Here is a 15,113-nt window from a genome sequence, read left to right as displayed (position 1 = left end):
AAGTGCTTGACACCAGCAGCAGAATTTCTATTCAGGCAGCAGTAATTGAATTACTTGACTTCATGGCTCATTGTAATCTACCTAGTTCCTTCTGAATTCTTCATTCCATACATGTTAATGACCCTGGCTCCCTTTTAATGGTCTTTAATGTTCCAATAATCAAGCCAGCCTTTCTTCTACAGTTCTGTTATCTGGTAGCTGCTCTGGTAATGCAGCTCCTATTTCACAGCCCTGCAGCCTGCTTTTAACTCTAGCTAAAAAATATTAACTCAGGTGTGGAAATGTTAACTCATGGGCATTAACTCAGCTGTAGAAATAACTTCCAATGAAGTAATGGATGCAAAATCAAGACGCTTAAGAGAACTAAATTTTATGAATCTGAAAAAGATGTACATTTAATTCTAATGACCACAGAACTAAAGAAACAACATCTTTTGGGGTTTTGTTTGTTTGTTTGTTTGTTTTTAACAAGTTGGTTGTGAAGTTTTTTTACATAATATATGACTTGGCAAAGTAATACATATTCCAATGAAGTTATTTGTTTTTTGCTTCAATCTTAAACTGAATAATATAGCCGTGGGCCCCTCACGTATTAATAAAGAAACTAGAAGCTTTACAACTGGAGAAAAATGTGTATTATATGTGATGGTACCACACAATCTGCACCCTACTTATCAAAATACTAAATCTGTCCATGTACAACTGATATCAAGTGGGGACTAAATCAAGTCTTTAGTGTTCTGAACAGATGTAGTAGACAATTTACCACCAACTATAGCACTAGGGTCCAAGTTACTATTAAAAAACATGAAGGGAAATAATAAAGCATGCACTGCTGGCTTAATTTTGTTAACTGTGAATCAAATATCTTGAAACTTACCAAAGGAATTGTCCATGTAGAAGACCAAATACAAAACAATTATACCATTTTTAAGTCAATCTCCTTTAAATGATGCAGTAACTAAATTGTTTAATTGCTTCTATTAAAAACAGATGTATACTATTTTCATGTTCACATAATATAGAAAGATTAAGTGAAATTTTTTTCACATTTTTTAACAAAAATTGGGTTATGACCAAGCATGAGGTATTTAAGACTAATGGGTTTTGGAGGGAAGTTATTAAAAAATAATAATAGAATGGAAAGCATTTTTCAGTCTTGATAAAGGTCAAATCCATGGTAACTTCTATGATTATATTCAACTTCCATGAAGTGCTCTCCATTGGCAGATCCAAATGGTTGTCAAGATTCGCTTTACAGTTGAAACAAAGGTAAGTTACATGACTGGCCCCAAATTGCACAAGACAGGAAAGAACTGGGAACAGAACCTTAGATCACTTTATATACCATCTATCTACTAGTCTCTTCACCAGGTTACTTTGATGAAATGATTTATTTACTGTAGACATTTATCACTGAACTTTGCCCAAATATGCTGCTGCTATGAAGAAGGAACAGATTTAACAGAAACCAAAGAGCACACTCCACATCTAAACTCGTGACAGGAAGAATCTTCTAATCTCCAGGCCATAAAAAAAAAAAAAAAAAAATAGCTATCAGAATGATTAGGTCTTGAGTTAAAAGCAAAATTATAAAACTTAATATTTACTACTTGTACAATATGGTACTTTACTTTTTAAAGCCTTTTTAAAAGCACTAACTAATTAATCCTCATAACACCTTTGTAAGGTAGTCAAGTGTTACTATCCCCATTTTACAGCTGGGAAAACAGGTGCACAGAGGTTAAGTGACTTGCCTAAGAGCAATGAGTCAGTAAGAAGATGCAATAGTTGCTGTCTCTCAGCATTTCTCTGAGCATTCTAACCACGCAATGCATGAGAAAATGTAGGGGGGAAACAGATATTCAGAAGGGATTATATCACTTTCTCAACTAGCTTTTAAGTGCTTCTATATATGCAATTCTTTGTAAATGATCATTATTTTTATACTTTGCCACCCCATCCACCTGCTTTCTATATTTCTTCACCTGTTTCTAGAACTTTTAAGTGAGTGTCTTCCTGGTCTGTGTCCTGAGAGGGCATTTTGTGCTCAAAGGCTAGTTTAACATTTCTCCCAACTATACAGTAAGAGCAGCTAAATATGCATTTACATCGCATTAAATTTACTGCACATTAAGTGGAAACAGGCCAGTGTCTACAGGTGCAGGTGTTAAAGCTCATTAACTCTGTGTGTGGTCTGACTTGGGACTAAAGTTAGTCCCAAGCCAGTCCAAACACAGTGTTATGGCACAATAAGGTGTCTACACGTGTTACTGAGCAGTAACTAATCGGGCATAAATTTGATACCTGCATCACGGAGGTATCAATTTTACACCCAAGTTGGTGTAAGTCAACTGGTTAATAGTTACTGCACAGTATGGGCTAGCTGATGAGACTGTCTGGCAGAGAGGAAGTATGCAGGGATACGAGTACAAAGTGCAATAGAAAAGTTGCATTTTTTTATAGCTTTGTAATACATTGAATAACTAGAGGAACCAATCGGATTCCAATGATCACAGAAGAAAACCAATTACCACTTGCCATATAGATGCCTCTGCAGGTAAATCCTATTTCACTATGTTGGTATGTGTACCATCATCCCCTTACTACTGAACCTCCTTCAATTCTTGCTATCTTCCTAGAAGATGTGTCACTTGACCTATTGTGCAGTCCCTTCCAGCCCTACTTTCCTATGATCCTTTACTCTCATAAGTGTTGTCTGCAAGAGCCTTGAAACTCCTTGCTTGGTACAAATAGTACCAGGTTGGGCTGTCAATCTTCCAAAAAGGGAGAGGGAAGTGGTGAACATGGTTAGAAGCTAAGACCTCATTAAACTAAGAAGAAGAAGAGTCAAGGGGAAAAGAGGCCTTCAAAAAGCTGAGGCCTTGTTGAGTCAAGGTTCTAGCATTAGCAAGACAGTGTCAGGGGTATAGGGTTTCTAAATTATCCAAAAGATGTCAACAAAAAGCCCTTGCTTCTCATATTTCCTGTGGACCTTCATGGCTACAACAATATTCCAAACCTAAAGACTTTAAAACCTTAACTGGTGTTTATTTGGTCCAACTCCATCATTTTTCCTATAAGTCTACACTGGTCTCCCCAGTTAGTTCTTAATTTCTCTGTATATATGTTCTTCCTTTCACTAAATTAGTATAGCACCACTAGAACACAATACAACCCTCAAACAAGCCAGTAGAAGTCTTTATACTGATTTAAATGGATGCGAGAACAAATCATTAACATTTCTATTCTTCCTGACTTTCTTACTGCCCTTATATTATGCTATTTCACAACAATGTGCATTCACTCATCTTTTCTTGCCTTGCTAAAACAGGGAATTTTAGGCTAAGGGAATAATTCTGTAGCTGTACAAACAAAACAGTCTCTGAGTGACCCTTTCCTTTCAGGCTTCCTACCTGCGGGTCACAGAGTATACGACATATACAACAACAAAGAAAAACCCCAAATTCATCCAGTGTTGTTAGTAAAACAACACTAGAAAAACAGTCTGAGTAGCAACTGGATGTTGAAAACTCTTTGCTCAAAGGTACTGACCATTTCTTCCTTCTACGTGCTGTTCTAAAGTTCTGTCTAAAATAGATGAGACTGGCATTTAGAAATGCAAGGAAGTAAATAGTATAAGCTTAACTATATAAGCTTTATGGTGATGGGGGATTCCCCATACAAAGGATTCCCTGTTTGGCCTGCTGGAAAAGATGCCCTCCAAATGATGGAGCTAAACACAAGAATCATATACTGGGTTTTTTATAGTAGTTGCTGTCACAGTATTATCTAAGCCTTTCTTTTGTAAAGGAAGTCTTTACAGAAGACTTATAATGGGCTTCTGCTCCTTTCCCTTCCCTGATTATTGAGTATTTTGCTTGAGGCCTGTGGGTTTTAGTTTTTGTTCTTTATTTTGATTTGATCACTTAAGTCTTTGCAAATATAGTGGAAAAGTGTTGTGGGAGACAAAGAGCTTGCAGCACATCTTAGAAGTGACCAAACCAGCCTTCTTCCACACCGCGATCAAGAATGCTGTCTCTATATTTTAGATATTTTATTCTGGACTTCTTAAGTTCCATAGTTCCAGCAGAGATGGAGTCATAGCAAGGGTGTGGCCTTCTGGGGACTCAATGTTATAAAGTCTTTTAACTGAAGATAAAAGTTGTATAGGACAAACATTTGCAGTACTTCACAGTTCAAGGGACAAGTCAGTCATAACTGTCTTGTCATGACCCACTTCAGTGCCAGGGTAGACTAAAAGTGGGTCTTCTAGTCTTGCTCCCAACCCAAACTCCTTATGAATGTTTAGTAATAGTCCTTCACAATTCAGTGTTCCATTGCCCTAATCTGTCACATTATACCCCAAACTCATTCAACTCCACACAGATCCAACACCAGATTTAATATTAGAAGATGATCTCAGTTCTGTCTGGTATTTCTCCTCCAACCCTCTCCCCCACCAATCTTATTACAGACAGAAGCATTCTGTTATTTAGATTTAAAAGGGTACCTTGATAGGAGGAAAGATTGGTATAAGAGTAGAAGCTTTCTCCCTCCTACTAGGCTGTTTGTTTTTTTTTTTTTTCCCAGTTATTAGAAATTCCAGCTGAACTACAAAGCCTGAAAAGCCTAAAAACCACCTGTTAACAATTTAACATCTTCACAGAATCATTGAAAGGGAGAGTTGGAAGGGACCTCAGGAGGTCATCTAATCCAATCCTGCTCAATGCAGGACCATCCACAACTATATCATGCCAGCCAAGGCTTTATCATATGCTGATCTGATTTGCACTGACAATGGAAGCCCTCCTACACGCACTAAATCTTTTGGGGTGTGAACAGTTTGACAGACATTTCTTTATAGAATCTAAAAAGAAATGGCTCACTATCTGACATAGATCAGTCCTTGGACAGGTTACTGATTTCACTTTGGGAAATGTAAATAACACTCTTTCACCCTTTTGCACTTGTCCAGTGGGAAAACAGGGGCTCACCCAAAGTTACCTCTGCTTGACTCTTGATGAAACTGGATCTCTCTTGCTAGTAAGAGGACCATTCATTCTCAGTTATTCAGTCCAGATATGGACAGATCTGCATTTGATGCACTCTGAATCCTACAGTGCTTCCTATTCAGTGCACTTCTGCTTTGTGCAGACAAGTGGCCTCCCCCTTCAACAGAGCATTTCAAACTGGCTGCAAAAATATATGGCAGCACTGCTCTCCAGGCAGTGAAGAGCAACAAAATAATTTATATATCTCCCTTTGTGACGAGACCAACCTGTAATTTTTGCTGCCTTTTCCTCTTGATTCACTCTGTTCTCTTCATCTTCTTCATTGTCTTCCTCAAAATCATCTAAATTTCCAATGTCAGCTTGCTTCATACTCATCAAACTAGCCAGGCTTTGCATGTCTTCATCCCTACATGATAGATAAATAATTTAAAAAACCCATTAATGCCAGGCTTGATACTGTTTTATTGTTTAAAAAGATCCCTTTTCCTTATTAGAGAGCCTGGTTTAAACTGTCACTCTAGATGGGCTTTGGATAAGATATAATTACATGTACATAGTATTATTTCTACATTACAAGTTTCCCCATTACAAAATGTTTAAAAAATTATTAAGTGTTAAGTTAACTCTTCCATTTTAAATTTTTTTAATCTCTCCAGAAGTTAGAGAGAACAATAACTTCCTTCTTTTGGATAAGATGAGGATACTTGGTCAGCCCCCTGCTTTTATGCACTGTGTGTGATCTGTAACCACATCTTCTGAACTCCAAGAGACTGTTCAGTAAACATGAACTCCTTTCATAAATGCACTAGTACATTAGCGAGGAAAACTCTCCCATCTGAAGGGCCAACATCTGTCCCTGCATGCATGTACCACTGAAGTGTTGATTACAATTGAAGCTTGCTGAAAACATGGTTGTAGGCAAAAGATTTAAAGCAATGAATGTTCTAAGTGCATTTTCATAGTAACCAACATGTCTTTAAGCATTTGATGTCATTCTTGGCCTCATCCCCCTTTTTTAGAAACTCTCTTCAATGTTTTTCTATTGATTAGTTATACTATCTTATAGTAACTTTGCAACAGTCTATTCACCCTCTTGCTCACAGTAATTGTTTTTTTTTGTTTTAAATGGGCAAGTAAAATATCATTAATTTCCTTTCTCTCACTTTATAAGATGATCATGATAAAACAGGATGGGTGGATTTGATGTCTGACACTTTCATAACAATAATGACAATTATTTTAAAAGCTATTGTACATGATAAGGAACTAACAGATATGCACAATCCAGGCCTAAATTCTGCACACGCATACAAGAGTTACATAACACACATGAATAGTTTCAATGGGTTTAATGCCTGTTTAAATTGTGAACATTGGGACAGGAATTTTCTTTTATGTTGTTTTTGTATGCTACTTAATGAAATGTGGTCCTATAGCTTACTAGAGGTTTCAAAGTGTTCTTGTGATATGAATAACAATAATTAAGAACAAGAATAGTCAAGAAATTGCAAAGATGCCTCTCATTGTGAAACCCTCACAATAAAATATATACACACTAGCAACTCATTCAGGTATAAATCCTAGTCTTCTAGCAGAAATGAGGGGGAAAGTTCAAGACGATAGTCTATCAAATTAAACATACAGAAAATCCTCTACTGTTGTTTTCACTTTCTTGATAGTCAATAATTTAAAGCCAACTCTTGAACCAAACAAATTTAAATGCTGTATCGGCACAGCCAGAATACAAAAACCTACGTATTGCAGACTCACTGTTCTTCTGTACAGTGATGATGGGAGCAACAGGCCTTTAGATCTCAAATGCAACAATTCATCTGTGTTCTGGAAGTGAGGAGGCCTCCTAAAGAAATATTTTTATTTTTCTTATTTTATTATTCTATAAACACATGTAGAATACCCTTGTTTCTTTCAATAAGAAAGATTCAACAAAAAAGCAAAAACCTCTAATGTAATTCTATTTTAAGTCCTGTAATTACTTTCTGATAAGAGAGAAATTTTTTAGTCTTTTTTTTTTTTAAATCATAATAAAATGATCACAAATATAAGGATTTTGTTGTTATAATATAATGAGTTAAATTATTTCCCTAGAAAATCATAAAAGAAAGTTGAGAACACATTAGGGGATTCTGAACTTTATAAAATTATGATAGCCTAGAGGAGATATGAGTCAATGTTAGTTCAGTTCATAGTTTTATAATGTGTACTAGACCACACCTACAACTTTCTCTTATTTCTTCTTCAGAAGAGAAGATATTCCACTTGTTTTTAAGGTTATTTATGAATTGAAATAGTACTTCCTTAAAAACAAGTTGATGCTACTTCAGTTTTTGGCTGTTAACCTATACATAACATTAAGCATATTCTTGAATACTATCACTTTCAGTGAGACTTTAAGTACATGCCGATCTGAAGAGAGATGCTTTTCATGAGTCAGGGCTTAAAACAGCAGTATCACATAGCCTAAGACGGAGATTTCCTCTGCATGGACGCTTGATGAGTTACAAAAAGATGGGGCTAACTTCTCTTCCTCACTTCCAGTTGCAAAAATGCATTAAATGACAGAGAAAAAATCATATACTTCTAATATATATATATATTTTTTTTAAATGAGCACATACTGTGGTCTCCAAAGGGATGGCCTAGGATAGCAAATGGGAAAAGAAGTTTTTTGTGCAACTGCAAATGGCAGAACATACAATCAATTAAGAAACTCTCCATGCCAAAATCCAGACAGCAAAATGAATAAGTCTGGGATGCCTTTTATCAACAGTTCTGAGACGGGGCACATGCTGTATAAGGGTGGGAAGCATCAACTGTCGCCCTCTGGTCAGTCAAAGCTGTCCACAAGATACTGATATCCAGAAAAAAAAATCAGCAGACATGGAAAAACCACCTGTTCTACCATCTCTTTATCCTGCCAGCCCCATATTCTCATATTCTATATAGAAAAGAAAGGGACAGAAAACGAGCCAATTTGCCAAGCATTCTGCTCCCATCAATACAAAAGCAGGCATAGTGCCTCAAATGCTTTAAAAATAAAGGGAAGAGCATCTGGAAAGACAATCCCTAGCCTCTCTGCTCTGAGGTTTGCTGAAGTAAAATAAATAGAGCAGTCATGCTACCCAGGAAATGGGAAGATCAACGAGCAAGTGAGGTGGTTTTACTGAACCCTACCCTGAGCAACCCAACAATGATCCCTCTGCCCCTTTCATCCTAACCCTGCAATAACAGGCTTAGGCTCTTTTCGGTTCTTGTGGAAAAGGGGTGCTTCTGCTCAGTTTCCCCCAACCTCTCTTCTAGGTATGTTTTTGAGTAAACCCTGACATTTCACTCCAAACCTCCCTCAACTTCTGCTCTCTTCCAAAGCTGTGGATAGTTTTAGGCTGATGCAAGCTATTTAAAAGTTAGGAGTTGATTTCTGGTCTCTGGTGAACGAAGACCATAGTCAGAATAGGAAACTACTTTTACTGAGACTCAGAAACAAAAGTATGGCAAGAATGATTGCTATGCTGAAGGATACTCTCAACTCCTGCCATTCTATACAACTAGAGTGCTCTCTACTCACAGAGTTCTTTGAAAGGTAACACAAAGCAGCCTATTTGGTGAAAAACTTACGTGGCTTTTCCTTCCCTCAGGAAAATACATGACAAAGAGAACTGCAGGGTGGCAGATATCACTTTCTTAGACAAAGGCTTGAATTTTAACTTGACATCTGTCTGTGTAGGCATGGGGCTTGCGTATTGCTTCATGTTGATAATGCTGGTGGCGAGTGCTTTTCTACGTCCAGAAGGCGATTCCTGAAAGTAAACATAAAGCAAAAAGGAAAGAGTTGTAACATATATAAATTGGAATTTCATAGAAAACAACAACAAAAAGCCAACATCCTGAATAGATCTACATTGTGTGTGTGTGTGTTTTGTTTTTTGTTTTGTGTTTTTGTTTTTTTTTTTCCTCCAACAGGAGAGGCAATACAGCCTGGGAAGTATTGTCTGGAGATACAAACTCAGTTCTAAGCCTGGCTCAATTATTATGGGTGAACTTAGAGGAAAGGCTTAGCCCACTGAATAAAAGCTTTTCTTCTGATCCCAGAGGATCAGACTCTAAATAACTAAGGTTTCGATCCAGATATGGGATCCATACAGGAGACTCATATATTCACTGAAGTTAATGGGACTCTGCATGGGCAAAAGAATCTAACTGTATTAATCCAGTTGCAGATCGATAGCTCAGTACTGGACTGATGGTGCTTACCCATCCTATAAATGAGTTGTGAAAATTACTATTTATATATTGCCTTTAAAAACCTTGAAGTACTGTATAATAACAGTAATAAAAACATATGTATTATTTTGTGCATAGACTAGAGTTTAAGCATTGAACTTAAATTACATAGTTCTCTGAGAGATTTTCTTTCTAACATACATTGTTTCCATATAATCTGAATTTCAGATTTCTAAAGTTCTAGAATTAATAATAAAACCTTTGAGAAAACGAGTAAAATAAAAGCCTGACTTTATCTTTATTTCAAGACAAAGATGTTGCTCACATTTAGAATACAGATATACATTAATTAAAAAATGCATCTAAGAAGCTACAACAGTTTAGTCCCCAAACCTCAGCATAATAATAAAGAAATAATTATATATGACTAGTAACAAAACAAAAAAGCCCTGCTGTTAACTCTTCTGAAAAAGGTTCCCATAATAAATCTATACTTTACTACAGTCAACAATTTATGTTGAATAAAGAATACTAATTCAATCAAAACATTCAAGCATCCTTTTTTAAAGTACTTGACATTTCTGCCCAGTAGAATAAGTCAGACTGTAATATGTCATCCCCAAAGAATACCTTGTTTAAAAAAACTAGCCTTATCTGTCAGATTATGCACAGCAATATAATACAGAACTATTAGTGCATGTAGATACCTTATGAATGAATTTCAAAAATGCATCAAACACTTGAGAAGGATTTAGGCCCTCTCAGAAGAAATACTTAAGAATATGCAAATACTCTCAACTGAATCAAGTTGAACAGATGCGACTATCACAAACAATAAAAGTGCTCTTTCCCTGGCCGCCACTGTCAATCAAAGAACAAGATTAAGGTCCAAGGTTCTGACAACGTGTAAAATGAAAAGTATGATCAGGGAGTTTCAATTTATTACACTGATGTGAACAACAATAATCTGTCATTGTACTGTACCTTTAGAATAGTTAAATACTACAGCTCATTATATAGAATACAAGATTTTCTGCAGCATCTGTTCTGAAAGTGATTCCTGAGAACTGGCACAACTTGTTTTATTTGTTTTCTATGTAATTGTGAATAAATCATTTATTTCTCAACAACGATAATTTACCTTGAATAATAATTATTTTCCTTTACTACATCACTGCAACTAGACAAAACCAAAGATAAGTTGCTCTATTAAAAGCCTATTCTATAGCACTACATTTAAAGTCTCCACTTATTTTAACTGATTTTTTTAATTTGTTTGCTTTTATAAAAGGAAGTTGACTAAACCTCTCAAAAAGATTTCCAAATGGTTTTAAAGAAAAAAGCTGTTCTGAACTTTCTGCTATCGTATTGTATCTAAAATGCCATTGGAGGGAACACAAGAACAAGTACAAACGTATTATTGGTATAGCAATAACTATATACTTGTTCTGGTGCATGTCAGTCAGAAAAGGAGGAAGAGAAAATTCACAATAACTTGAATTTGCTCCCTTACAGTTATGTTAATTTACAGTTTAGACCAAAAGGAAATCATTAAAGTATGTGGGCTGTAATGATCAGGCAATATCTGTCATGTTTTCTTTTTCAGTCAATTAGGATGGCTTCTTGCTTGAGGACAACCCTAAAACATCTTACCATGGTCTGTTCTAATTTTTTTTCCATTTGTGACAACATAGGGTACTTATTTTTATTTAGGGGAGCAACTATTTAATGTGGGGAAGCTATTATCAGTTCTGTGCCTTCCAAACCCGATACTGAAGTTTTAAATAAACACATGTACAATAAAATGATAGCTTTATTAACTTTAAGGGACACAATTTAAATGCTATATTAGAATAAATATGTTGTCAGGTTCCCGTTCTGTTTCGCCAAAAGAAACAGATTAGAGAAAATCTGTATCCCAAAGCCTGGGAGAACTGAGATCTCAAGCGGAACATAGGACAAAATCTTGTAACTTAGTTATAGGCCTCTGAATGAATTATCAGCCAGATACTAAATACCCAATGTACTGAACTATCATGATAAGTCTTTTCTTGGGCTGTCAGTGAAAATCAACCTCCTGGCTCAGTCTAGATAAAACAGATGTCAGGTTTATCCCAAGCCTGACTGTCCAAGGCTTTTACTTGCATCAAAAGAGGCATGGGGCAGTCATTTACACGTTACTTGAATGAAAATTAACTCAAATCAGCCCCAATTTTCTCAGGAAAAACTTCTCAGACTAGAAATACATGTTACCATATGAAGCTGATCTGCTTAATTGGGTGCTGCCCTAGCTCCCAGACAGCGTGCTGTGCCCTACCGATCCATGCTACATCCACACAATGCAATAGCTACTGCTGCCCCCCACTGCACAAGAGGGGGGGGGGGGGCTCTGCCATGAGCATCCAGAGGCCCTGATCGCTGCTGCTGCAGCCGTGACTGCAGGACTTAAAGCACCAGCTCCAGCAGCGGCGATCAGGGCCTCTGGGGGTTTGTGGCAGAGCCCCACCACGCAGCACAGGGTAGTGGGGGGTCAGCAGTGATCACCCCCCCCCCGGCACCCGTATGGCAGCTGTTGCATTGCATGGGCGCAGCACGGCTCAGCAGGGCACAGTGTTCTGTCTGGGATTTGGGGCAGCTCCAGCAGTCAGCCGGAGCCCAGCGCCACTCAGCCCCAGCGACCCCAGCTCCCAGACTGCATGCAGCACCCTGCCGAGCCATGCTGCACCCACGCCATGGGGCAACTGCCATGCGAGTGCCAGGTGGCGGGGGGGGGGGTGGTGCTCCCTGCTGCCCCCCACCACGCGGAGGGCTCTGCTACGAGACCTCAGAGGCCCTGATCCCCGCTGCTGGAGCCAGTGAGTGCAGGACCTTTTTTTTTTAAGTGCTGTGGGGGATGGGGCTGGGCAGAGCAGCCATGGGCTCTTTTCCCACAGCTCCCCCCACCCAGAGAGAGGCAAGCGCAGCTGGAGAACCCACAGCTCTCCCCAGCTGATCCGAATCTCTGAATCGGCACCAATACAGCGTCAAAACTCCAAAACAGATTCGGCCGAATCAAAACAGAACAGTGATCCAAAACACCCAAAACGAATCACTGTACCTCCGAAATGGCTGAATCCAAAACGGAAACGAAACATAGCTGTTTTGCACAGCCCTAGCTGACACACTAATTTTAGCACACCCAAAGAACTGTACATGATATGCCACGGTTGTTCACCGATCAACATCAACAGAGTTTAACTCTCTTCCATTGAGGTCATTGCGGCACCTCCAGTTTCACTGTCACTATCTGTCGAATCACTTGCACTAGTTATTAGTTCCATTTCAGGCAAATCTGATTCAGAACTACTTGAACCACATTCTCTTTTGTTAAAGGATGGTTTTACCAATGAGTCTATGGGCAAGGGCAACTTATGATCACACTGCATGTTCTTCATTAATTGTTTTTACCCCCTGTAAACATCCTTGAACAGAGGAAGAAATGGGGATGATCAATTAGCCTGTAACTTACATGAATTCTTCCTTTACTTACTGTGTCCAGTTTTAGGGCCCCCGCTACAGAAAGGAAGTGGACAAATTGGAGAGAATCCAGCGGAGGGCAACAAAAATGGTGAAGGGGCTGGGGCACATGACTTCTGAGAAGAGGCTGAGGGAACTGGGTTTATATAGTTTGGAGAAGACAAAACTAAGTGGGGAATTAATAGCAGCCTTCAACTACCTGCGGGGTGGTTCCAAAGAGCATGGAGCTAGACTGTTGTCAGTGGTGGCAGACAACAAAACAAGGAGCAATGGTTTCAAGTTGCAGCAAGGGAAGTTTAGGTTAGATATTAGAAAAAACTTTCTCACGAGGAGGGTGTTAAAGCACAGGAACAGGTTACCCAGAGAGGTTGTGGAATCTCCATCCTTAGAGGTTTTTAAGACCCAGTTAGACAAAGCCTTGGTTGGGATGATTAGGTGGGGATGGTCCTGCTTTGAGCAGAGGGTCGGACTAGATGATCTCCTGAGGTCCCTTCCAACCCTCATTTTCTATTATTCTGATTCTTTCTCTCTCCTCAGCTCATTACATGCTACATCACATCTTGGGAACAGTAGAGCACAAGTGCAGCTCAATGACATTTACGGTGAAATAGTGGCAGGAGACCTGTTTCCACTTGTGATGACAACAACAGTATTTTATGTGATAACATGACTGAGAGAGGGGTTGTCCTTGGTCAAATGAAGTTGAAGAAGATCTTTGCTTCAGTTGTTCAGTACTGGTAAAATAATGGGAACCAGCTGCAAAGACACTTTAGCCAGCCACTGGGGGATTCTCCCAACACAGAGCAATCATCAAATGCTGGAAAGGAACGGATATACACTTGGCAGTCTGTTCTTTTCAGGTTTCCTGACTGTTTTTGAGTGGCAGGACTATACCAGGTGGCATATTCACCCCAAACCCCAAATTCCTAATTTCTTGCCAGATAATAGTAAAAAAAGTAGGTCTGCAGATTCACATTCATTATAACAAGAATGTGCGTTGGTAACACGCCCCCCCCCCCCCCGAAGAAAACCCAAAAAGCAGTCACCTTCAAAATCTAACTCAAAGTTGTTTATTTTTTTGGAGGTGCTGGTGGGGGAGGGTGTTTGTTTGTACTCTAGTCCTCCTTCCCCCCTCAAGAAAACACACAGATTTTTCAAGTCCTGGTAAAAGTCAGACAGACATCATGCATACTATGCATATTAAAAAAGACATACTCTGCTTTGGAAGACAGGAGTATAGGTTTGTGTGCATTTGGGATCTGTTAACATGTATGTGCACTTTGAGGGGAGAAAAAAGTATACCGATTATGTACCCTGGTTATACTCTGACTTTTTATCCCCTGTGAGCAAGTGAGTGAAATGGAGAGAAACAGGTCCTGCTTCGCTGTTTATCCTCCTTCCAGAAACAGCTGTCTAGATCTTCAGTTTTACACTGATCTTGCCATAGAATTTTCAAATGTAACCCCCCTGGATTATATTTTCAATACTAACACATCATCTACTTTTCTTAAATTGAATTTGTATCACAATCTTCTACAGTGATCAAATATACCACACAAGGATACATCATCCTAAAATTCAACTCGGCCTGAAAAGTAATGAATTACAATAGCAGTCACCCTAACACTGGAAGTGGGGAAAGGAGGAACATTTTTTTCATGGGGGGGGAAAAAACCCCCTTGAATCAGTAGAGATGCATCAAGACAGAAGAACACAAGATGAAGACAGGTAACTGCATCAACATGTCAGGATGAACAGTTCTAAATAAAAAGACTATCTAAAGCTACTACATGTGATATAAACATGGGTTAATCTGTCAAAATATAGATTTGTTTCACAGTAGGACATGGCATTTTATAGAAGATAAACCAGGAAGTTTAATTAATTAATTTTTTTCCAGGGATCAATGTTTTTCAAAACATCAATAAATTGTACATGTACCCTGTGTAGACAGAATTGAGCCCATACTACAAAAATTGCTGTACTACTAAAATAAGACAGACTTAATAAAGCATGATGTCCCTTTGATGTCCATTAAATAATGATGCTGACATCTTAAGTTATTAATTATGTCTCTCCATTATTAAAAAAAATGAAAAATATGAGAGACTACCCCTGACAGCACAGTTCTATAAAATCAAGACCATATATAAAGTGTAAATAACAGGAATTAAAATACTATAAATGTGACGATTCCTTCTAATCCATTTAGTCATTTATTTTTCTTATGCCATATAACAAGATGCAAGACAAGCAGTTCTCGTACTGGGGCTATGGACCACTGGTGACCGGAGAAGAGGTTGTAAATTTGGAAAAGCTTCCTAACTCACATCTATAGATGTC

General features: G+C 38.3%; 1 protein-coding gene across 15 annotated transcripts in view; it reads right to left on the bottom strand.

Moving 5' to 3' along the window:
* EHBP1 (EH domain binding protein 1) overlaps positions 1-15,113 on the bottom strand; it is a 364,380-nt gene that overhangs the window by 186,812 nt on the left and 162,455 nt on the right. For all 15 annotated transcript variants that reach the window (XM_059719703.1, XM_059719709.1, XM_019500781.2 and 12 more), the window contains exons 6-7: positions 8,649-8,830; positions 5,282-5,421 (exon numbers count right to left, since the gene is read on the bottom strand). In XM_059719703.1, the coding sequence (XP_059575686.1) occupies positions 5,282-5,421; positions 8,649-8,830 (322 nt within the window). The remainder of the gene's footprint in view (positions 1-5,281; positions 5,422-8,648; positions 8,831-15,113) is intronic.

Source organism: Alligator mississippiensis, chromosome 1 (genome assembly GCF_030867095.1).
Source record: "Alligator mississippiensis isolate rAllMis1 chromosome 1, rAllMis1, whole genome shotgun sequence".
Taxonomy (NCBI): Eukaryota; Metazoa; Chordata; order Crocodylia; family Alligatoridae; genus Alligator; species Alligator mississippiensis.
The sequence above is the reverse complement of the archived record's forward strand: the minus strand, read 5'-3'. Positions and strand labels throughout refer to the sequence as shown.